This window comes from Scyliorhinus torazame, chromosome 7, assembly GCF_047496885.1.
Source record: "Scyliorhinus torazame isolate Kashiwa2021f chromosome 7, sScyTor2.1, whole genome shotgun sequence".
Lineage (NCBI taxonomy): Eukaryota > Metazoa > Chordata > Chondrichthyes > Carcharhiniformes > Scyliorhinidae > Scyliorhinus > Scyliorhinus torazame.
This window is the reverse complement of record NC_092713.1, coordinates 173,960,372-173,983,934: the sequence shown is the minus strand read 5'-3', so window position 1 is coordinate 173,983,934 and position 23,563 is coordinate 173,960,372. Positions and strand designations below refer to the sequence as shown.

At 66.1% G+C, this 23,563-nt stretch overlaps 1 protein-coding gene across 2 annotated transcripts in view; it reads left to right on the top strand.

The window, feature by feature from the left end:
* The first annotated feature begins 2,189 nt into the window (after positions 1 to 2,189).
* Positions 2,190 to 23,563, top strand: part of cop1 (COP1 E3 ubiquitin ligase) — a 380,546-nt gene continuing 359,172 nt past the window's right edge. For both annotated transcript variants that reach the window (XM_072511804.1, XM_072511803.1), the window contains exon 1: positions 2,190 to 2,438. In XM_072511804.1, coding sequence (XP_072367905.1) covers positions 2,212 to 2,438 — 227 coding nt within the window. In that variant the 5' untranslated portion in view covers positions 2,190 to 2,211. The remainder of the gene's footprint in view (positions 2,439 to 23,563) is intronic.

Genomic DNA, 23,563 nt, shown 5'->3' with positions numbered 1-23,563 from the left:
GTCTCCTGTGACACTGACTCCACTCCAGACAGTGTCCCAGTCTCCTGTGACACTGACTCCACTCCGGACACTGTCCCAGTCTCCTGTAACACTGACTTCTCTCCGGACACTGTCCCAGTCTCCTGTAACACTGACTTCTCTCCGGGCACTGTCCCAGTCTTCTGTAACACTGACTCCATTCCAGACACGGTCCCAGTCTCCTGTAACAATGACTACTCTCCGGACACTGTACCAGTCTCTTGTAACACTGACTTCTCTCCGGACACTGTCCCAGTCTCCTGCAACATTTACTCCATTCCAGACACGGTCCCAGTCTCCTGTAACACTGACTTCTCTCCGGACACTGTCCCAGTCTCCTGTAACACTGACTCCACTCCAGACACAGTCCCAGTCTCCTGTGACACTGACTCCACTCCGGACACTGTCCCAGTCTCCTGTGACACTGACTCCACTCCAGACACGGTCCCAGTCTCCTGTGACACTGACTCCACTCCAGACACGGTCCCAGTCTCCTGTAACACTGACTCCATTCCAGACACGGTCCCAGTCTCTTGTGACACTGACTCCACTCCAGTCACTGTCCCAGTCTCCTGTGACACTGACTCCACTCCGGACACTGTCCCAGTCTCCTGTGACACTGACTCCACTCCAGACACGGTCCCAGTCTCCTGTAACACTGACTCCATTCCAGACACGGTCCCAGTCTCTTGTGACACTGACTCCATTCCAGACACGGTCCCAGTCTCTTGTGACACTGACTCCATTCCAGACACGGTCCCAGTCTCCTGTAACACTGACTTCTCTCCGGACACTGTCCCAGTCTCCTGCAACACTGACTCCATTCCAGACACGGTCCCAGTCTCCTGTAACACTGACTTCTCTCCGGACACTGTCCCAGTCTCCTGTAACACTGACTCCACTCCAGACACGGTCCCAGTCTCCTGTGACACTGACTCCACTCCGGACACTGTCCCAGTCTCCTGTGACACTGACTCCACTCCAGACACGGTCCCAGTCTCCTGTGACACTGACTCCACTCCAGACACGGTCCCAGTCTCCTGTAACACTGACTCCATTCCAGACACGGTCCCAGTCTCTTGTGACACTGACTCCACTCCAGTCACTGTCCCAGTCTCCTGTGACACTGACTCCACTCCGGACACTGTCCCAGTCTCCTGTGACACTGACTCCACTCCAGACACGGTCCCAGTCTCCTGTAACACTGACTCCATTCCAGACACGGTCCCAGTCTCTTGTGACACTGACTCCATTCCAGACACGGTCCCAGTCTCCTGTGACACTGACTCCACTCCGGACACTGTCCCAGTCTCCTGTAACACTGACTCCTCTCCAGACACGGTCCCAGTCTCCTGTAACACTGACTTCTCTCCGGACACTGTCCCAGTCTCATGTAACACTGACTCCATTCCAGACACGGTCCCAGTCTCCTGTGACACTGACTCCACTCCAGACAGTGTCCCAGTCTCCTGTGACACTGACTCCACTCCGGACACTGTCCCAGTCTCCTGTAACACTGACTCCATTCCAGACACGGTCCCAGTCTCCTGTAACACTGACTTCTCTCCGGACACTGTCCCAGTCTCCTGTGACACTGACTCCATTCCAGACACGGTCCCAGTCTCCTGTAACACTGACTCCACTCCTGACACTGTCCCAGTCACCTGTAACACTGACTCCACTCGACATGGTCCTAGGCTCCTGTAACACTGACTCCACTCCTGACACTGCCCCAGTCACCTGTAACACTGACTCCATCTGGTAAACACCACTAGTAACACATTGCATGTATCACGGTACTGCCACTGTATTACAGGTACCACAGTAAATCCCAGTGTAAGCTCTCCTGCGCTGCTCGCATTCTGGTTCCAGCTGCAGGAGGCACAATATCTTGTGCAATAAAGCCTCGATTGTTTCACCATTCTGGTCTCGTGGTAATTGACGGTACATCACTCCAGTCCTGTCACTTTCCCAGCCTGCTGGAACACTGACTCCACTCCAGGCAGTGACCCAGCCCCGGGTGACAGCGCCCCGCCCACTGCGGTACCGGCCTCGCCCACTGCAACACCAACCCCGCCCACTGTAACACTAACCCCGCCCACTGTAACACGAACACCGCCCTCTTGACAGCTACCGGTTCAGCGTCCCAAGATGCAATGGGACCTGACGACGTCACTGCCGGATGGGGCGCGCATGCGCTGCGGCCTAGTCCCGCTGTCTGCCTGGTTGTGGATTATGGCGAGTAACCGGGAGAGTCCCAGCCCCCAGCCCGGGCCCGGAGCCGCCGCCTCCTCCACACCCGCCCCGGGCGGCAGCCGTGGCCCAGCCAGAGGGTCCGCGACTGTGACAGCAGGAAGAAAACGGTCTCTTCTCAATGGACTGGTCAACTCGTATGAAGATAAAAGCAGCGACTTCGTCTGGTGAGAAAACCGGGGATAGATCCCGGAGAGAGAGGGGAGAGACGTGGGGGGGAGGGAGAGAGAGAGACACCCGGGGGGGTGGGGGGAGGGAGAGAGAGAGAGAGATACCCGGGGGGTGGGGGGAGGGAGAGAGACACCCGGGGGGTGGGGGGAGGGAGAGAGACACCCGGGGGGGTGCGGGGAGGGAGAGAGACACCCGGGGGGTGGGGGGAGGGAGAGAGACACCCGGGGGGTGGGGGGAGGGAGAGAGACACTCGGGGGGTGGGGGGGAGGGAGAGAGACACTCGGGGGGTGGGGGGGAGGGAGAGAGACACTCGGGGGGGTGGGGGGGAGGGGGGAGAGACACCCGGGGGGTGGGGGGAGGAGGGAGAGAGACACCCGGGGGAGGGAGAGAGACACCCGGGGGGTGGGGGGTGGGGTGGGGGGGAGGGAGAGAGATACCCGGGGGGAGGGAGAGACACACCCGGGGGGTGGGGGGTGGGGTGGGGGGAGGGAGAGAGATACCCGGGGGGGTGGGGGGAGGGAGAGAGACACCTGGGGGGTGGGGGGAGGAAGAGGGACACCCGGGGGGTGGGGGAGGGAAGGAGACACCCGGGGATTGGGGGGGTGGGGAGAGGGAGAGAGACACCCGGGGATTGGGGGGGTGGGGAGAGGGAGAGACCGACCCGGGGGGTTGGGGGTGGGGAGAGGGAAAGAGACACCCGGAGGGTGGGGAGAGGGAAAGAGACACCCGGGGGGTGGGGGGGGGGTGGGGAGAGGGAGAGAGACACCCGGGGGTGGGGGGTGTAGAGAGGGAGAGAGACACCCGGGGGGTGGGGGGACGGAGAGAGACACCCGGGGGTGTGGGGAGGGAGAGAGACACCCGGGTGGGTGGGTGGGGGGAGGGAGAGAGACATCCCGGGGGGGGGGGTGGAGAGAGACACCCGTGGGGGGGGGGGGGAGTAAGACACCCGGGGGGGTGGGGGAGGGGGAGAGACACCCGGGGGGGGGGTGGGGGGAGGGAGAAAGACACCCGGGGGGTGGGGGTGGGGGGGAGGGAGAGAGACACCCTGGGGGTGGGGGAGGGAGAGAGACACCCGGGGGGGTAGGGGGGTTGGGGGAGGGAGAGAGACACCCGGGGGAGTGGGGGGAGGGAGAGAGACAACCGGGGGGTGGGGGGAGGGAGAGAGACACCCGGGGGGGTGGGGGGAGGGAGAGAGAGAGAGAGACACCGGGGGAGGGAGGGAGACACGGGGTGGGGGGGGGGAGACACTGGGAGGGGGTGGAGAGATACACTAGGGGTGGGGGGGGAGGGGAGAGAGACACCCGGGGGGTGGGGGAGGGAGAGAGACACCCGGGGGGTGGGGGGAGTGAAAGAGACACCCGGGGGGGGAGAGAGTGAGTGCGAGTGACACCAGGTAGAGAGTGCGAGTGACACCAGGTAGAGAGTGCGAGTGACACCAGGTAGAGAGTGCGAGTGACACCAGGTAGAGAGTGCGAGTGACACCAGGTAGAGAGTGCGAGTGACACCAGGTAGAGAGTGCGAGTGACACCAGGTAGAGAGTGCGAGTGACACCAGGTAGAGAGTGCGAGTGACACCAGGTAGAGAGTGCGAGTGACACCAGGTAGAGAGTGCGAGTGACACCAGGTAGAGAGTGCGAGTGACACCAGGTAGAGAGTGCGAGTGACACCAGGTAGAGAGTGCGAGTGACACCAGGTAGAGAGTGCGAGTGACACCAGGTAGAGAGTGCGAGTGACACCAGGTAGAGAGTGCGAGTGACACCAGGTAGAGAGTGCGAGTGACACCAGGTAGAGAGTGCGAGTGACACCAGGTAGAGAGTGCGAGTGACACCAGGTAGAGAGTGCGAGTGACACCAGGTAGAGAGTGCGAGTGACACCAGGTAGAGAGTGCGAGTGACACCAGGTAGAGAGTGCGAGTGACACCAGGTAGAGAGTGCGAGTGACACCAGGTAGAGAGTGCGAGTGACACCAGGGAGAGAGAGAGAGAGAGTGACACCAGGGAGAGAGAGAGTGACACCAGGGAGAGAGAGAGCGAGTGACACCGGGGAGAGAGAGAGCGAGTGACACCGGGGAGAGAGAGAGCGAGTGACACTGGGGAGAGAGAGTGCGAGACACACCGGGGAGAGAGAGAGAGCGATTGACGCCGGGGAGAGAGCGAGAGACGCCGGGGAGAGAGAGAGCGAGAGACGCCGGGGAGAGAGAGCGAGAGACGCCGGGGAGAGAGACGCTGGGGAGAGAGAGCGAGAGACGCCGGGGAGAGAGACGCTGGGGAGAGAGAGCGCGAGACGCCGGGGAGAGAGAGTGTGCGAGACGCCGGGGAGAGAGAGAGCGCGAGACGCCGGGGAGAGAGCGAGCGAGAGACGCCGGGGAGAGAGAGAGAGAGAGCGAGAGACGCCGGGGAGAGGGAGAGAGAGAGAGAGACGCCGGGGAGAGAGAGAGCGAGAGACGCCGGGGAGAGAGAGAGCGAGAGACGCCGGGGAGAGAGAGAGCGAGAGACGCCGGGGAGAGAGAGCGAGAGACGCCGGGGAGAGAGAGAGCGAGAGACGCCGGGGAGAGAGAGAGCGAGAGACGCCGGGGAGAGAGAGAGCGAGAGACGCCAGGGAGGGAGAGAGCGAGAGACGCCGGGGAGAGAGAGAGAGAGAGACGCCGGGGAGAGCAGAGCGAGAAACATCGGGCAGAGAGAGAGCGAGAGACGCCGGGGAGAGAGAGAGCGAGAGACGCCGGGGAGAGAGAGAGCGAGAGACGCCGGGGAGAGAGAGAGCGAGAGACGCCGGGGAGAGAGAGAGCGAGAGACGCCGGGGAGAGAGAGAGCGAGAGACGCCGGGGAGAGAGAGAGCGAGAGACGCCGGGCAGAGAGAGAGCGAGAGACGCCGGGCAGAGAGAGAGCGAGAGACGCCGGGCAGAGAGAGAGAGCGAGAGACGCCGGACAGAGAGAGAGCGAGAGACGCCGGGGAGAGAGAGAGCGCGAGAGACGCCGGGGAGAGAGAGAGCGAGAGACGCCGGGGAGAGAGAGAGAGAGAGAGACGCCGGGGAGAGCAGAGCGAGAAACATCGGGCAGAGAGAGAGCGAGACTCCGGGCAGAGAGAGCGAGAGACGCCGGGGAGAGAGAGAGCGAGAGACGCCGGGGAGAGAGAGAGCGAGAGACGCCGGGGAGAGAGAGCGAGAGACCCCGGGGAGAGAGAGCGAGAGACCCCGGGGAGAGAGAGCGAGAAACACCGGGGAGAGAGAGCGAGAAACACCGGGGAGAGAGAGCGAGACTCCGGGCAAAGAGAGAGCGAGACTCCGGGCAGAGAGAGCGCGAGGCACCGGGGAGAGAGAGAGAGCGAATGACACCGGGAAGAGAGAGCGGGCGAGTGACACTGGAGAGAGAGCGAGAGACAACGGGGACAGAGAGAACGAGAGATACCCGGAAGAGAGAGAGCGAGAGACACACTGGGGAGGGATAGGGAGAGAAACACACAACGGGGAGAGAGAGTGCGAGAGACGCCGGGGAGAGAGAGTGCGAGAGACGCCGGGGAGAGAGAGTGCGAGAGACGCCGGGGAGAGAGAGTGCGAGAGACGCCGGGGAGAGAGAGTGCGAGAGACGCCGGGGAGAGAGAGTGCGAGAGACGCCGGGGAGAGAGAGTGCGAGAGACGCCGGGGAGAGAGAGTGCGAGAGACGCCGGGGAGAGAGAGTGCGAGAGACGCCGGGGAGAGAGAGTGCGAGAGACGCCGGGGAGGGAGAGTGCGAGAGACGCCGGGGAGGGAGAGTGCGAGAGACGCCGGGGAGGGAGAGTGCGAGAGACGCCGGGGAGGGAGAGTGCGAGAGACGCCGGGGAGGGAGAGTGCGAGAGACGCCGGGGAGGGAGAGTGCGAGAGACGCCGGGGAGGGAGAGTGCGAGAGACGCCGGGGAGGGAGAGTGCGAGAGACGCCGGGGAGGGAGAGTGCGAGAGACGCCGGGGAGGGAGAGTGCGAGAGACGCCGGGGAGGGAGAGTGCGAGAGACGCCGGGGAGGGAGAGTGCGAGAGACGCCGGGGAGGGAGAGTGCGAGAGACGCCGGGGAGGGAGAGTGCGAGAGACGCCGGGGAGGGAGAGTGCGAGAGACGCCGGGGAGGGAGAGTGCGAGAGACGCCGGGGAGGGAGAGTGCGAGAGACGCCGGGGAGGGAGAGTGCGAGAGACGCCGGGGAGGGAGAGTGCGAGAGACGCCGGGGAGGGAGAGTGCGAGAGACGCCGGGGAGGGAGAGTGCGAGAGACGCCGGGGAGGGAGAGTGCGAGAGACGCCGGGGAGGGAGAGTGCGAGAGACGCCGGGGAGGGAGAGTGCGAGAGACGCCGGGGAGGGAGAGTGCGAGAGACGCCGGGGAGGGAGAGTGCGAGAGACGCCGGGGAGGGAGAGTGCGAGAGACGCCGGGGAGGGAGAGTGCGAGAGACGCCGGGGAGGGAGAGTGCGAGAGACGCCGGGGAGGGAGAGTGCGAGAGACGCCGGGGAGGGAGAGTGCGAGAGACGCCGGGGAGGGAGAGTGCGAGAGACGCCGGGGAGGGAGAGTGCGAGAGACGCCGGGGAGGGAGAGTGCGAGAGACGCCGGGGAGGGAGAGTGCGAGAGACGCCGGGGAGGGAGAGTGCGAGAGACGCCGGGGAGGGAGAGTGCGAGAGACGCCGGGGAGGGAGAGTGCGAGAGACGCCGGGGAGGGAGAGTGCGAGAGACGCCGGGGAGGGAGAGTGCGAGAGACGCCGGGGAGGGAGAGTGCGAGAGACGCCGGGGAGGGAGAGTGCGAGAGACGCCGGGGAGGGAGAGTGCGAGAGACGCCGGGGAGGGAGAGTGCGAGAGACGCCGGGGAGGGAGAGTGCGAGAGACGCCGGGGAGGGAGAGTGCGAGAGACGCCGGGGAGGGAGAGTGCGAGAGACGCCGGGGAGGGAGAGTGCGAGAGACGCCGGGGAGGGAGAGTGCGAGAGACGCCGGGGAGGGAGAGTGCGAGAGACGCCGGGGAGGGAGAGTGCGAGAGACGCCGGGGAGGGAGAGTGCGAGAGACGCCGGGGAGGGAGAGTGCGAGAGACGCCGGGGAGGGAGAGTGCGAGAGACGCCGGGGAGGGAGAGTGCGAGAGACGCCGGGGAGGGAGAGTGCGAGAGACGCCGGGGAGGGAGAGTGCGAGAGACGCCGGGGAGGGAGAGTGCGAGAGACGCCGGGGAGGGAGAGTGCGAGAGACGCCGGGGAGGGAGAGTGCGAGAGACGCCGGGGAGGGAGAGTGCGAGAGACGCCGGGGAGGGAGAGTGCGAGAGACGCCGGGGAGGGAGAGTGCGAGAGACGCCGGGGAGGGAGAGTGCGAGAGACGCCGGGGAGGGAGAGTGCGAGAGACGCCGGGGAGGGAGAGTGCGAGAGACGCCGGGGAGGGAGAGTGCGAGAGACGCCGGGGAGGGAGAGTGCGAGAGACGCCGGGGAGGGAGAGTGCGAGAGACGCCGGGGAGGGAGAGTGCGAGAGACGCCGGGGAGGGAGAGTGCGAGAGACGCCGGGGAGGGAGAGTGCGAGAGACGCCGGGGAGGGAGAGTGCGAGAGACGCCGGGGAGGGAGAGTGCGAGAGACGCCGGGGAGGGAGAGTGCGAGAGACGCCGGGGAGGGAGAGTGCGAGAGACGCCGGGGAGGGAGAGTGCGAGAGACGCCGGGGAGGGAGAGTGCGAGAGACGCCGGGGAGGGAGAGTGCGAGAGACGCCGGGGAGGGAGAGTGCGAGAGACGCCGGGGAGGGAGAGTGCGAGAGACGCCGGGGAGGGAGAGTGCGAGAGACGCCGGGGAGGGAGAGTGCGAGAGACGCCGGGGAGGGAGAGTGCGAGAGACGCCGGGGAGGGAGAGTGCGAGAGACGCCGGGGAGGGAGAGTGCGAGAGACGCCGGGGAGGGAGAGTGCGAGAGACGCCGGGGAGGGAGAGTGCGAGAGACGCCGGGGAGGGAGAGTGCGAGAGACGCCGGGGAGGGAGAGTGCGAGAGACGCCGGGGAGGGAGAGTGCGAGAGACGCCGGGGAGGGAGAGTGCGAGAGACGCCGGGGAGGGAGAGTGCGAGAGACGCCGGGGAGGGAGAGTGCGAGAGACGCCGGGGAGGGAGAGTGCGAGAGACGCCGGGGAGGGAGAGTGCGAGAGACGCCGGGGAGGGAGAGTGCGAGAGACGCCGGGGAGGGAGAGTGCGAGAGACGCCGGGGAGGGAGAGTGCGAGAGACGCCGGGAGGGAGAGTGCGAGAGACGCCGGGGAGGGAGAGTGCGAGAGACGCCGGGGAGGGAGAGTGCGAGAGACGCCGGGGAGGGAGAGTGCGAGAGACGCCGGGGAGGGAGAGTGCGAGAGACGCCGGGGAGGGAGAGTGCGAGAGACGCCGGGGAGGGAGAGTGCGAGAGACGCCGGGGAGGGAGAGTGCGAGAGACGCCGGGGAGGGAGAGTGCGAGAGACGCCGGGGAGGGAGAGTGCGAGAGACGCCGGGGAGGGAGAGTGCGAGAGACGCCGGGGAGGGAGAGTGCGAGAGACGCCGGGGAGGGAGAGTGCGAGAGACGCCGGGGAGGGAGAGTGCGAGAGACGCCGGGGAGGGAGAGTGCGAGAGACGCCGGGGAGGAGAGTGCGAGAGACGCCGGGGAGGGAGAGTGCGAGAGACGCCGGGGAGGGAGAGTGCGAGAGACGCCGGGGAGGGAGAGTGCGAGAGACGCCGGGGAGGGAGAGTGCGAGAGACGCCGGGGAGGGAGAGTGCGAGAGACGCCGGGGAGGGAGAGTGCGAGAGACGCCGGGGAGGGAGAGTGCGAGAGACGCCGGGGAGGGAGAGTGCGAGAGACGCCGGGGAGGGAGAGTGCGAGAGACGCCGGGGAGGGAGAGTGCGAGAGACGCCGGGGAGGGAGAGTGCGAGAGACGCCGGGGAGGGAGAGTGCGAGAGACGCCGGGGAGGGAGAGTGCGAGAGACGCCGGGGAGGGAGAGTGCGAGAGACGCCGGGGAGGGAGAGTGCGAGAGACGCCGGGGAGGGAGAGTGCGAGAGACGCCGGGGAGGGAGAGTGCGAGAGACGCCGGGGAGGGAGAGTGCGAGAGACGCCGGGGAGGGAGAGTGCGAGAGACGCCGGGGAGGGAGAGTGCGAGAGACGCCGGGGAGGGAGAGTGCGAGAGACGCCGGGGAGGGAGAGTGCGAGAGACGCCGGGGAGGGAGAGTGCGAGAGACGCCGGGGAGGGAGAGTGCGAGAGACGCCGGGGAGGGAGAGTGCGAGAGACGCCGGGGAGGGAGAGTGCGAGAGACGCCGGGGAGGGAGAGTGCGAGAGACGCCGGGGAGGGAGAGTGCGAGAGACGCCGGGGAGGGAGAGTGCGAGAGACGCCGGGGAGGGAGAGTGCGAGAGACGCCGGGGAGGGAGAGTGCGAGAGACGCCGGGGAGGGAGAGTGCGAGAGACGCCGGGGAGGGAGAGTGCGAGAGACGCCGGGGAGGGAGAGTGCGAGAGACGCCGGGGAGGGAGAGTGCGAGAGACGCCGGGGAGGGAGAGTGCGAGAGACGCCGGGGAGGGAGAGTGCGAGAGACGCCGGGGAGGGAGAGTGCGAGAGACGCCGGGGAGGGAGAGTGCGAGAGACGCCGGGGAGGGAGAGTGCGAGAGACGCCGGGGAGGGAGAGTGCGAGAGACGCCGGGGAGGGAGAGTGCGAGAGACGCCGGGGAGGGAGAGTGCGAGAGACGCCGGGGAGGGAGAGTGCGAGAGACGCCGGGGAGGGAGAGTGCGAGAGACGCCGGGGAGGGAGAGTGCGAGAGACGCCGGGGAGGGAGAGTGCGAGAGACGCCGGGGAGGGAGAGTGCGAGAGACGCCGGGGAGGGAGAGTGCGAGAGACGCCGGGGAGGGAGAGTGCGAGAGACGCCGGGGAGGGAGAGTGCGAGAGACGCCGGGGAGGGAGAGTGCGAGAGACGCCGGGGAGGGAGAGTGCGAGAGACGCCGGGGAGGGAGAGTGCGAGAGACGCCGGGGAGGGAGAGTGCGAGAGACGCCGGGGAGGGAGAGTGCGAGAGACGCCGGGGAGGGAGAGTGCGAGAGACGCCGGGGAGGGAGAGTGCGAGAGACGCCGGGGAGGGAGAGTGCGAGAGACGCCGGGGAGGGAGAGTGCGAGAGACGCCGGGGAGGGAGAGTGCGAGAGACGCCGGGGAGGGAGAGTGCGAGAGACGCCGGGGAGGGAGAGTGCGAGAGACGCCGGGGAGGGAGAGTGCGAGAGACGCCGGGGAGGGAGAGTGCGAGAGACGCCGGGGAGGGAGAGTGCGAGAGACGCCGGGGAGGGAGAGTGCGAGAGACGCCGGGGAGGGAGAGTGCGAGAGACGCCGGGGAGGGAGAGTGCGAGAGACGCCGGGGAGGGAGAGTGCGAGAGACGCCGGGGAGGGAGAGTGCGAGAGACGCCGGGGAGGGAGAGTGCGAGAGACGCCGGGGAGGGAGAGTGCGAGAGACGCCGGGGAGGGAGAGTGCGAGAGACGCCGGGGAGGGAGAGTGCGAGAGACGCCGGGGAGGGAGAGTGCGAGAGACGCCGGGGAGGGAGAGTGCGAGAGACGCCGGGGAGGGAGAGTGCGAGAGACGCCGGGGAGGGAGAGTGCGAGAGACGCCGGGGAGGGAGAGTGCGAGAGACGCCGGGGAGGGAGAGTGCGAGAGACGCCGGGGAGGGAGAGTGCGAGAGACGCCGGGGAGGGAGAGTGCGAGAGACGCCGGGGAGGGAGAGTGCGAGAGACGCCGGGGAGGGAGAGTGCGAGAGACGCCGGGGAGGGAGAGTGCGAGAGACGCCGGGGAGGGAGAGTGCGAGAGACGCCGGGGAGGGAGAGTGCGAGAGACGCCGGGGAGGGAGAGTGCGAGAGACGCCGGGGAGGGAGAGTGCGAGAGACGCCGGGGAGGGAGAGTGCGAGAGACGCCGGGGAGGGAGAGTGCGAGAGACGCCGGGGAGGGAGAGTGCGAGAGACGCCGGGGAGGGAGAGTGCGAGAGACGCCGGGGAGGGAGAGTGCGAGAGACGCCGGGGAGGGAGAGTGCGAGAGACGCCGGGGAGGGAGAGTGCGAGAGACGCCGGGGAGGGAGAGTGCGAGAGACGCCGGGGAGGGGGAGTGCGAGAGACGCCGGGGAGGGGGAGTGCGAGAGACGCCGGGGAGGGGGAGTGCGAGAGACGCCGGGGAGAGGGAGTGCGAGAGACGCCGGGGAGAGGGAGTGCGAGAGACGCCGGGGAGAGGGAGTGCGAGAGACGCCGGGGAGAGGGAGTGCGAGAGACGCCGGGGAGAGGGAGTGCGAGAGACGCCGGGGAGAGGGAGTGCGAGAGACGCCGGGGAGAGGGAGTGCGAGAGACGCCGGGGAGAGGGAGTGCGAGAGACGCCGGGGAGAGGGAGTGCGAGAGACGCCGGGGAGAGGGAGTGCGAGAGACGCCGGGGAGAGGGAGTGCGAGAGACGCCGGGGAGAGGGAGTGCGAGAGACGCCGGGGAGAGGGAGTGCGAGAGACGCCGGGGAGAGGGAGTGCGAGAGACGCCGGGGAGAGGGAGTGCGAGAGACGCCGGGGAGAGGGAGTGCGAGAGACGCCGGGGAGAGGGAGTGCGAGAGACGCCGGGGAGAGGGAGTGCGAGAGACGCCGGGGAGAGGGAGTGCGAGAGACGCCGGGGAGAGGGAGTGCGAGAGACGCCGGGGAGAGGGAGTGCGAGAGACGCCGGGGAGAGGGAGTGCGAGAGACGCCGGGGAGAGGGAGTGCGAGAGACGCCGGGGAGAGGGAGTGCGAGAGACGCCGGGGAGAGGGAGTGCGAGAGACGCCGGGGAGAGGGAGTGCGAGAGACGCCGGGGAGAGGGAGTGCGAGAGACGCCGGGGAGAGGGAGTGCGAGAGACGCCGGGGAGAGGGAGTGCGAGAGACGCCGGGGAGAGGGAGTGCGAGAGACGCCGGGGAGAGGGAGTGCGAGAGACGCCGGGGAGAGGGAGTGCGAGAGACGCCGGGGAGAGGGAGTGCGAGAGACGCCGGGGAGAGGGAGTGCGAGAGACGCCGGGGAGAGGGAGTGCGAGAGACGCCGGGGAGAGGGAGTGCGAGAGACGCCGGGGAGAGGGAGTGCGAGAGACGCCGGGGAGAGGGAGTGCGAGAGACGCCGGGGAGAGGGAGTGCGAGAGACGCCGGGGAGAGGGAGTGCGAGAGACGCCGGGGAGAGGGAGTGCGAGAGACGCCGGGGAGAGGGAGTGCGAGAGACGCCGGGGAGAGGGAGTGCGAGAGACGCCGGGGAGAGGGAGTGCGAGAGACGCCGGGGAGAGGGAGTGCGAGAGACGCCGGGGAGAGGGAGTGCGAGAGACGCCGGGGAGAGGGAGTGCGAGAGACGCCGGGGAGAGGGAGTGCGAGAGACGCCGGGGAGAGAGAGTGCGAGAGACGCCGGGGAGAGAGAGTGCGAGAGACGCCGGGGAGAGAGAGTGCGAGAGACGCCGGGGAGAGAGAGTGCGAGAGACGCCGGGGAGAGAGAGTGCGAGAGACGCCGGGGAGAGAGAGTGCGAGAGACGCCGGGGAGAGAGAGTGCGAGAGACGCCGGGGAGAGAGAGTGCGAGAGACGCCGGGGAGAGAGAGTGCGAGAGACGCCGGGGAGAGAGAGTGCGAGAGACGCCGGGGAGAGAGAGTGCGAGAGACGCCGGGGAGAGAGAGTGCGAGAGACGCCGGGGAGAGAGAGTGCGAGAGACGCCGGGGAGAGAGAGTGCGAGAGACGCCGGGGAGAGAGAGTGCGAGAGACGCCGGGGAGAGAGAGTGCGAGAGACGCCGGGGAGAGAGAGTGCGAGAGACGCCGGGGAGAGAGAGTGCGAGAGACGCCGGGGAGAGAGAGTGCGAGAGACGCCGGGGAGAGAGAGTGCGAGAGACGCCGGGGAGAGAGAGTGCGAGAGACGCCGGGGAGAGAGAGTGCGAGAGACGCCGGGGAGAGAGAGTGCGAGAGACGCCGGGGAGAGAGAGTGCGAGAGACGCCGGGGAGAGAGAGTGCGAGAGACGCCGGGGAGAGAGAGTGCGAGAGACGCCGGGGAGAGAGAGTGCGAGAGACGCCGGGGAGAGAGAGTGCGAGAGACGCCGGGGAGAGAGAGTGCGAGAGACGCCGGGGAGAGAGAGTGCGAGAGACGCCGGGGAGAGAGAGTGCGAGAGACGCCGGGGAGAGAGAGTGCGAGAGACGCCGGGGCAGAGAGAGTGCGAGAGACGCCGGGGAGAGAGAGTGCGAGAGACGCCGGGGAGAGAGAGTGCGAGAGACGCCGGGGAGAGAGAGTGCGAGAGACGCCGGGGAGAGAGAGTGCGAGAGACGCCGGGGAGAGAGAGTGCGAGAGACGCCGGGGAGAGAGAGTGCGAGAGACGCCGGGGAGAGAGAGTGCGAGAGACGCCGGGGAGAGAGAGTGCGAGAGACGCCGGGGAGAGAGAGTGCGAGAGACGCCGGGGAGAGAGAGTGCGAGAGACGCCGGGGAGAGAGAGTGCGAGAGACGCCGGGGAGAGAGAGTGCGAGAGACGCCGGGGAGAGAGATCGCGAGAGACGCCGGGGAGAGAGAGCGCGAGAGACGCCGGGGAGAGAGAGCGCGAGAGACGCCGGGGAGAGAGAGCGCGAGAGACGCCGGGGAGAGAGAGCGCGAGAGACGCCGGGGAGAGAGAGCGCGAGAGACGCCGGGGAGAGAGAGCGCGAGAGACGCACGGGGAGAGAGAGCGCGAGAGACGCCGGGGAGAGAGAGCGCGAGAGACGCCGGGGAGAGAGAGAGAGCGAGAGACGCCGGGGAGAGAGAGAGAGCGAGAGACGCCGGGGAGAGAGAGAGAGCGAGAGACGCCGGGGAGAGAGAGAGCGAGAGACGCCGGGGAGAGAGAGAGCGAGAGACGCCGGGGAGAGAGAGAGCGAGAGACGCCGGGGAGAGAGAGAGCGAGAGACGCCGGGGAGAAAGAGAGCGAGAGACGCCGGGGAGAGCGAGAGACGCCGGGGAGAGCGAGAGACGCCGTGGAGAGCGAGAGACGCCGGGGAGAGAGAGAGACGCCGGGGAGAGAGAGAGCGAGTGACGCCGGGGAGAGAGAGAGCGAGAGACGCCGGGGAAAAAGAGAGCGAGAGACGCTGGGGAGAGCGAGAGACGCTGGGGAGAGCGAGAGATGCCGTGGAGAGCGAGAGACGCCGGGGAGAGAGAGAGCGAGAGACGCCGGGGAGAGAGAGAGCGTGAGACGCCGGGGAGAGAGAGAGCGAGAGACGCCGGGGAGAGAGAGAGCGAGAGACGCCGGGGAGAGAGAGAGCGAGAGACGCCGGGGAGAGAGAGAGCGAGAGACGCCGGGGAGAGAGAGAGCGAGAGACGCCGGGGAGAAAGAGAGCGAGAGACGCCGGGGAGAGCGAGAGACGCCGGGGAGAGCGAGAGACGCCGTGGAGAGCGAGAGACGCCGGGGAGAGAGAGAGACGCCGGGGAGAGAGAGAGCGAGTGACGCCGGGGAGAGAGAGAGCGAGAGACGCCGGGGAAAAAGAGAGCGAGAGACGCTGGGGAGAGCGAGAGACGCTGGGGAGAGCGAGAGATGCCGTGGAGAGCGAGAGACGCCGGGGAGAGAGAGAGCGAGAGACGCCGGGGAGAGAGAGAGCGAGAGACGCCGGGGAGAGAGAGAGCGAGAGACGCCGGGGAGAGAGAGAGCGAGAGACGCCGGGGAGAGAGAGAGCGAGAGACGCCGGGGAGAGAGAGAGCGAGAGACGCCGGGGAGAGAGAGAGAGCGAGAGACGCCGGGGAGAGAGAGAGAGCGAGAGACGCCGGGGAGAGAGAGAGCGAGAGACGCCGGGGAGAGAGAGAGCGAGAGACGCCGGGGAGAGAGAGAGCGAGAGACGCCGGGGAGAGAGAGAGCGAGAGACGCCGGGGAGAGAGAGAGCGAGAGACGCCGGGGAGAGAGAGAGCGAGAGACGCCGGGGACAGAGAGAGCGAGAGACGCCCGGAAGAGAGAGAGCGAGAGACAAACGGGGAAGGGATAGGGAGAGAGACACACACCGGGGAGGAAGAGAGAGAGACACCGGGGAGAGAGAGAGTGAGAGACACCGGGGAGAGAGAGAGCGAGAGACACCGGGGAGAGAGAGAGCGAGTGACGCCGGGGAGAGAGAGAGCGAGAGTGAGTGACACCAGGGAGAGAGAGAGAGAGCGAGTGACACCGAGGAGAGAGAGAGAACGAGAGACACCGGGGAGAGAGAGCGAGCGAATGACACCGAGAAGTGAGAGCGAGCGACAACGGGGAGAGAGAGAGTGAGAGACACCGGGGAGAGAGAGAGAGTGAGAGACACCGGGGAGAGAGAGAGAGTGAGAGACACCGGGGAGAGAGTGAGAGACACCGGGGAGAGAGAGAGCGAGATACACCGGGGAGAGAGAGAGCAAGAGACACCGGGGACAGAGAGAGCGAGAGACACCCGGAAGAGAGAGAGCGAGAGACATACTGGGAAGGGATAGGGAGAGAAACACACACCGGGGAGGAAGAGAGAGAGACACCGGGGAGAGAGCGAGCGAGAGACACCGGGGAGGGAGAGTGCGAGAGACACCGGGGAGAGAGAGAGCGAGAGACACCGGGAAGAGAGAGAGCGAGAGACAAACGGGGAAGGGATAGGGAGAGAAACACACACCGGGGAGGAAGAGAGAGAGACACCGGGGAGAGAGAGAGTGAGAGACACCGGGGAGAGAGAGAGCGAGTGACGCCGGGGAGAGAGAGAGCGAGAGTGAGTGACACCAGGGAGAGAGAGAGAGAGCGAGTGACACCGAGGAGAGAGCGAGAACGAGAGACACCGGGGAGAGAGAGCGAGCGAATGACACCGAGAAGTGAGAGCGAGCGACAACGGGGAGAGAGAGAGTGAGAGACACCGGGGAGAGAGAGAGTGAGAGACAACGGGGAGAGAGAGAGAGTGAGAGACACCGGGGAGAGAGAGAGAGTGAGAGACACCGGGGAGAGAGAGAGAGTGAGAGACACCGGGGAGAGAGTGAGAGACACCGGGGAGAGAGAGAGCGAGATACACCGGGGAGAGAGAGAGCAAGAGACACCGGGGACAGAGAGAGCGAGAGACACCCGGAAGAGAGAGAGCGAGAGACATACTGGGAAGGGATAGGGAGAGAAACACACACCGGGGAGGAAGAGAGAGAGACACCGGGGAGAGAGCGAGCGAGAGACACCGGGGAGGGAGAGTGCGAGAGACACCGGGGAGAGAGAGAGCGAGAGACACCGGGAAGAGAGAGTGCGAGAGACACCGGGGAGAAAGAGAGCGAGAGACGCCGGGGAGAGAGAGAGAGCGAGAGACGCCGGGGAGAGAGAGCGAGAGAGAGCGAGTGACACGAGGGAGAGAGGGAGAGAGAGAGCGAGTGACACCAGGGAGAGAGAGAGAGAGAGAGCGAGTGACACCGGGGAGAGAGAGAGAGAACGAGAGACACCGGGGAGAGAGAGCGAGCGAATGACACCGGGAAGAGAGAGCGAGCGACAACGGGGAGAGAGAGAGTGAGAGACACCGGGGAGAGAGAGCGAGAGACCGGGGAGAGAGAGAGCGAGAGACACCGGGGAGAGAGAGAGCGAGAGACACCGGGGAGGGAGAGAGCGAGAGACTCCGGGGAGAGAGAGAGCGAGAGACACCGGTGAGAGAGAGAGAGAGTGACACCAGGGAGAGAGAGAGAGAGAGAGTGACACCGGGGAGAGAGAGAGAACGAGAGACACCAGGGAGAGAGAGAGAGAGAGAGACTGACACCGGGGAGAGAGAGAGCGAGAGACACCGGGGAGAGAGAGTGCGAGAGACACCGGGGAGAGAGAGTGCGAGAGACACCGGGGAGGGAGAGAGAGCGAGAGACGCCGGGGAGAGAGAGAGAGCGAGAGACGCCGGGGAGAGAGAGAGAGCGAGAGACGCCGGGGAGAGAGAGAGAGCGAGAGACGCCGGGGAGAGAGAGAGCGAGAGACGCCGGGGAGAGAGAGAGCGAGAGACGCCGGGGAGAGAGAGAGCGAGAGACGCCGGGGAGAGAGAGAGCGAGAGACGCCGGGGAGAGAGAGAGCGAGAGACGCCTGGGAGAGAGAGAGCGAGGGACGCCTGGGAGAGAGAGAGCGAGAGACGCCGGGGAGAGAGAGAGCGAGCGACGCCGGGGAGAGAGAGAGCGAGAGACGCCGGGGAGAGAGAGAGCGAGAGAGGCCGGGGAGAGAGAGAGCGAGAGAGGCCGGGGAGAGAGAGAGCGAGAGACGCCGGGGAGAGAGAGAGCAAGAGACGCCGGAGAGAGAGAGAGCGAGAGACGCCGGGGACAGAGAGAGAGCGAGAGACGCCGGGGAGAGAGAGAGCGAGATACACCGGGGAGAGAGAGTGCGAGAGACACCGGGGACAGAGAGAGCGAGAGACACCCGGAAGAGAGAGAGCGAGAGACAAACGGGGAAGGGATAGGGTGAGAAACACACACCGGGGAGGAAGAGAGAGCGACACCGGGGAGAGAGAGAGCGAGAGACACCGGGGAGGGAGAGAGCGAGAGACACCGGGGAGAGAGAGAGCGAGAGACACTGGGGAGGGAGAGAGCGAGAGACTCCGGGGAGAGAGAGAGCGAGAGACACCGGTGAGAGAGAGAGCGAGAGACACCGGTGAGAGAGAGAGCGAGAGACACCGGGGAGAGAGAGAGCGAGAGACACCGAGGAGAGAGAGCGAGAGACGCCGGGGAGAGAGAGAGAGCGAGAGACGCCGGGGAGAGAGAGAGAGCCAGTGACGCCGGGGAGAGAGAGAGAGCGAGTGACGCCGGGGAGAGAGAGAGAGTGAGTGACAACAGGGAGAGAGAGAGCGAGTGACACCGGGGAGAGAGAGCGCGAGAGACGCACGGGGAGAGAGAGCGCGAGAGACGCCGGGGAGAGAGAGCGCGAGAGACGCCGGGGAGAGAGAGCGCGAGAGACGCCGGGGAGAGAGAGAGAGCGAGAGACGCCGGGGAGAGAGAGAGAGCGAGAGACGCCGGGGAGAGAGAGAGAGCGAGATACGCCGGGGAGAGAGAGAGAGCGTGAGACGCCGGGGAGAGAGAGAGAGCGTGAGACGCCGGGGAGAGAGAGAGCGTGAGACGCCGGGGAGAGAGAGAGCGAGAGACGCCGGGGAGAGAGAGAGCGAGAGACGCCGGGGAGAGAGAGAGCGAGAGACGCCGGGGAGAGAGAGAGCGAGAGACGCCGGGGAGAGAGAGAGCGAGAGACGCCGGGGAGAAAGAGAGCGAGAGACGCCGGGGAGAGCGAGAGACGCCGGGGAGAGCGAGAGACGCCGGGGAGAGCGAGAGACGCCGTGGAGAGCGAGAGACGCCGGGGAGAGAGAGAGACGCCGGGGAGAGAGAGAGCGAGTGACGCCGGGGAGAGAGAGAGCGAGAGACGCCGGGGAAAAAGAGAGCGAGAGACGCTGGGGAGAGCGAGAGACGCTGGGGAGAGCGAGAGATGCCGTGGAGAGCGAGAGACGCCGGGGAGAGAGAGAGCGAGAGACGCCGGGGAGAGAGAGAGCGAGAGACGCCGGGGAGAGAGAGAGCGAGAGACGCCGGGGAGAGAGAGAGCGAGAGACGCCGGGGAGAGAGAGAGCGAGAGACGCCGGGGAGAGAGAGAGCGAGAGACGCCGGGGAGAGAGAGAGCGAGAGACGCCGGGGAGAGAGAGAGAGCGAGAGACGCCGGGGAGAGAGAGAGCGAGAGACGCCGGGGAGAGAGAGAGCGAGAGACGCCGGGGAGAGAGAGAGCGAGAGACGCCGGGGAGAGAGAGAGCGAGAGACGCCGGGGAGAGAGAGAGCGAGAGACGCCGGGGAGAGAGAGAGCGAGAGACGCCGGGGACAGAGAGAGCGAGAGACGCCCGGAAGAGAGAGAGCGAGAGACAAACGGGGAAGGGATAGGGAGAGAGACACACACCGGGGAGGAAGAGAGAGAGACACCGGGGAGAGAGAGAGTGAGAGACACCGGGGAGAGAGAGAGCGAGAGACACCGGGGAGAGAGAGAGCGAGTGACGCCGGGGAGAGAGAGAGCGAGAGTGAGTGACACCAGGGAGAGAGAGAGAGAGCGAGTGACACCGAGGAGAGAGAGAGAACGAGAGACACCGGGGAGAGAGAGCGAGCGAATGACACCGAGAAGTGAGAGCGAGCGACAACGGGGAGAGAGAGAGTGAGAGACACCGGGGAGAGAGAGAGAGTGAGAGACACCGGGGAGAGAGAGAGAGTGAGAGACACCGGGGAGAGAGTGAGAGACACCGGGGAGAGAGAGAGCGAGATACACCGGGGAGAGAGAGAGCAAGAGACACCGGGGACAGAGAGAGCGAGAGACACCCGGAAGAGAGAGAGCGAGAGACATACTGGGAAGGGATAGGGAGAGAAACACACACCGGGGAGGAAGAGAGAGAGACACCGGGGAGAGAGCGAGCGAGAGACACCGGGGAGGGAGAGTGCGAGAGACACCGGGGAGAGAGAGAGCGAGAGACACCGGGAAGAGAGAGAGCGAGAGACAAACGGGGAAGGGATAGGGAGAGAAACACACACCGGGGAGGAAGAGAGAGAGACACCGGGGAGAGAGAGAGTGAGAGACACCGGGGAGAGAGAGAGCGAGTGACGCCGGGGAGAGAGAGAGCGAGAGTGAGTGACACCAGGGAGAGAGAGAGAGAGCGAGTGACACCGAGGAGAGAGCGAGAACGAGAGACACCGGGGAGAGAGAGCGAGCGAATGACACCGAGAAGTGAGAGCGAGCGACAACGGGGAGAGAGAGAGTGAGAGACACCGGGGAGAGAGAGAGTGAGAGACAACGGGGAGAGAGAGAGAGTGAGAGACACCGGGGAGAGAGAGAGAGTGAGAGACACCGGGGAGAGAGAGAGAGTGAGAGACACCGGGGAGAGAGTGAGAGACACCGGGGAGAGAGAGAGCGAGATACACCGGGGAGAGAGAGAGCAAGAGACACCGGGGACAGAGAGAGCGAGAGACACCCGGAAGAGAGAGAGCGAGAGACATACTGGGAAGGGATAGGGAGAGAAACACACACCGGGGAGGAAGAGAGAGAGACACCGGGGAGAGAGCGAGCGAGAGACACCGGGGAGGGAGAGTGCGAGAGACACCGGGGAGAGAGAGAGCGAGAGACACCGGGAAGAGAGAGTGCGAGAGACACCGGGGAGAAAGAGAGCGAGAGACGCCGGGGAGAGAGAGAGAGCGAGAGACGCCGGGGAGAGAGAGCGAGAGAGAGCGAGTGACACGAGGGAGAGAGGGAGAGAGAGAGCGAGTGACACCAGGGAGAGAGAGAGAGAGAGGGCGAGTGACACCGGGGAGAGAGAGAGAGAACGAGAGACACCGGGGAGAGAGAGCGAGCGAATGACACCGGGAAGAGAGAGCGAGCGACAACGGGGAGAGAGAGAGTGAGAGACACCGGGGAGAGAGAGCGAGAGACCGGGGAGAGAGAGAGCGAGAGACACCGGGGAGAGAGAGAGCGAGAGACACCGGGGAGGGAGAGAGCGAGAGACTCCGGGGAGAGAGAGAGCGAGAGACACCGGTGAGAGAGAGAGAGAGTGACACCAGGGAGAGAGAGAGAGAGAGAGTGACACCGGGGAGAGAGAGAGAACGAGAGACACCAGGGAGAGAGAGAGAGAGAGAGACTGACACCGGGGAGAGAGAGAGCGAGAGACACCGGGGAGAGAGAGTGCGAGAGACACCGGGGAGAGAGAGTGCGAGAGACACCGGGGAGGGAGAGAGAGCGAGAGACGCCGGGGAGAGAGAGAGAGCGAGAGACGCCGGGGAGAGAGAGAGAGCGAGAGACGCCGGGGAGAGAGAGAGAGCGAGAGACGCCGGGGAGAGAGAGAGCGAGAGACGCCGGGGAGAGAGAGAGCGAGAGACGCCGGGGAGAGAGAGAGCGAGAGACGCCGGGGAGAGAGAGAGCGAGAGACGCCGGGGAGAGAGAGAGCGAGAGACGCCTGGGAGAGAGAGAGCGAGGGACGCCTGGGAGAGAGAGAGCGAGAGACGCCGGGGAGAGAGAGAGCGAGCGACGCCGGGGAGAGAGAGAGCGAGAGACGCCGGGGAGAGAGAGAGCGAGAGAGGCCGGGGAGAGAGAGAGCGAGAGAGGCCGGGGAGAGAGAGAGCGAGAGACGCCGGGGAGAGAGAGAGCAAGAGACGCCGGAGAGAGAGAGAGCGAGAGACGCCGGGGACAGAGAGAGAGCGAGAGACGCCGGGGAGAGAGAGAGCGAGATACACCGGGGAGAGAGAGTGCGAGAGACACCGGGGACAGAGAGAGCGAGAGACACCCGGAAGAGAGAGAGCGAGAGACAAACGGGGAAGGGATAGGGTGAGAAACACACACCGGGGAGGAAGAGAGAGCGACACCGGGGAGAGAGAGAGCGAGAGACACCGGGGAGGGAGAGAGCGAGAGACACCGGGGAGAGAGAGAGCGAGAGACACTGGGGAGGGAGAGAGCGAGAGACTCCGGGGAGAGAGAGAGCGAGAGACACCGGTGAGAGAGAGAGCGAGAGACACCGGTGAGAGAGAGAGCGAGAGACACCGGGGAGAGAGAGAGCGAGAGACACCGAGGAGAGAGAGCGAGAGACGCCGGGGAGAGAGAGAGAGCGAGAGACGCCGGGGAGAGAGAGAGAGCCAGTGACGCCGGGGAGAGAGAGAGAGCGAGTGACGCCGGGGAGAGAGAGAGAGTGAGTGACAACAGGGAGAGAGAGAGCGAGTGACACCGGGGAGAGAGAGAGAACGAGAGACACCGGTGAGAGAGAGCGAGCGAATGACACCGAGAAGAGAGAGCGAGCGACAACGGGGAGAGAGCGAGCGAATGACACCAGGGAGAGAGAGCGAGCGACAACGGGGAGAGAGAAAGTGAGTGACAACAGGGAGAGAGAGAGCGAGTGACACCGGGGAGAGAGAGAGAACGAGAAACACCGGTGAGAGAGAGCGAGCGAATGACACCGAGAAGAGAGAGCGAGCGACAACGGGGAGAGAGCGAGCGAATGACACCAGGGAGAGAGAGCGAGAGACGCCGGGGTGAGAGAGAGCGAGAGACGCCGGGGAGAGAGAGAGCGAGAGACGCCGGGGAGAGAGAGAGCGAGAGACGCCGGGGAGAGAGAGAGCGAGAGACGCCGGGGAGAGAGAGAGCGAGAGACACCGGGAAGAGAGAGTGCGAGAGACACCGGGGAGAAAGAGAGCGAGAGGCGCCGGGGAGAGAGAGAGAGCGAGAGACGCCGGGGAGAGAGAGCGAGAGAGAGCGAGTGACACGAGGGAGAGAGAGAGAGAGAGAGCGAGTGACACCAGGGAGAGAGAGAGAGAGAGCGAGTGACACCGGGGAGAGAGAGAGAGAACGCGAGACACCGGGGAGAGAGAGCGAGCAAATGACACCGGGAAGAGAGAGCGAGCGACAACGGGGAGAGAGAGAGTGAGAGACACCGGGGAGAGAGAGCGAGAGACCGGGGAGAGAGAGAGCGAGAGACACCGGGGAGAGAGAGAGCGAGAGACACCGGGGAGGGAGAGAGCGAGAGACTCCGGGGAGAGAGAGAGCGAGGGACACCGGTGAGAGAGAGAGTGAGTGACACCGGGGAGAGAGAGAGAACGAGAGACACCAGGGAGAGAGAGAGAGAGAGAGACTGACACCGGGGAGAGAGAGAGAACGAGAGACACCGGGGAGAGAGAGCGAGCGAATGACATCGAGAAGAGAGAGCGAGCGACAACGGGGAGAGAGTGAGAGACACCGGGGAGAGAGAGAGCGAGAGACACCGGGGAGAGAGAGTGCGAGAGACACCGGGGAGAGAGAGTGCGAGAGACACCGGGGAGAGAGAGAGAGCGAGAGACGCCGGGGAGAGAGAGAGAGCGAGAGACGCCGGGGAGAGAGAGAGCGAGAGACGCCGGGGAGAGAGAGAGCGAGAGACGCCGGGGAGAGAGAGAGCGAGAGACGCCGGGGAGAGAGAGAGCGAGAGACGCCGGGGAGAGAGAGAGCGAGAGACGCCGGGGAGAGAGAGAGCGAGAGACGCCGGGGAGAGAGAGAGCGAGAGACGCCGGGGAGAGAGAGAGCGAGAGACGCCGGGGAGAGAGAGCGAGAGACGCCGGGGAGAGAGAGAGCGAGAGACGCCGGGGAGAGAGAGAGCGAGAGACGCCGGGGAGAGAGAGAGCGAGAGACGCCGGGGAGAGAGAGAGCGAGAGACGCCGGGGAGAGAGAGAGCGAGAGACGCCGGGGAGAGAGAGAGCGAGAGACGCCGGGGAGAGAGAGAGCGAGAGACGCCGGGGAGAGAGAGAG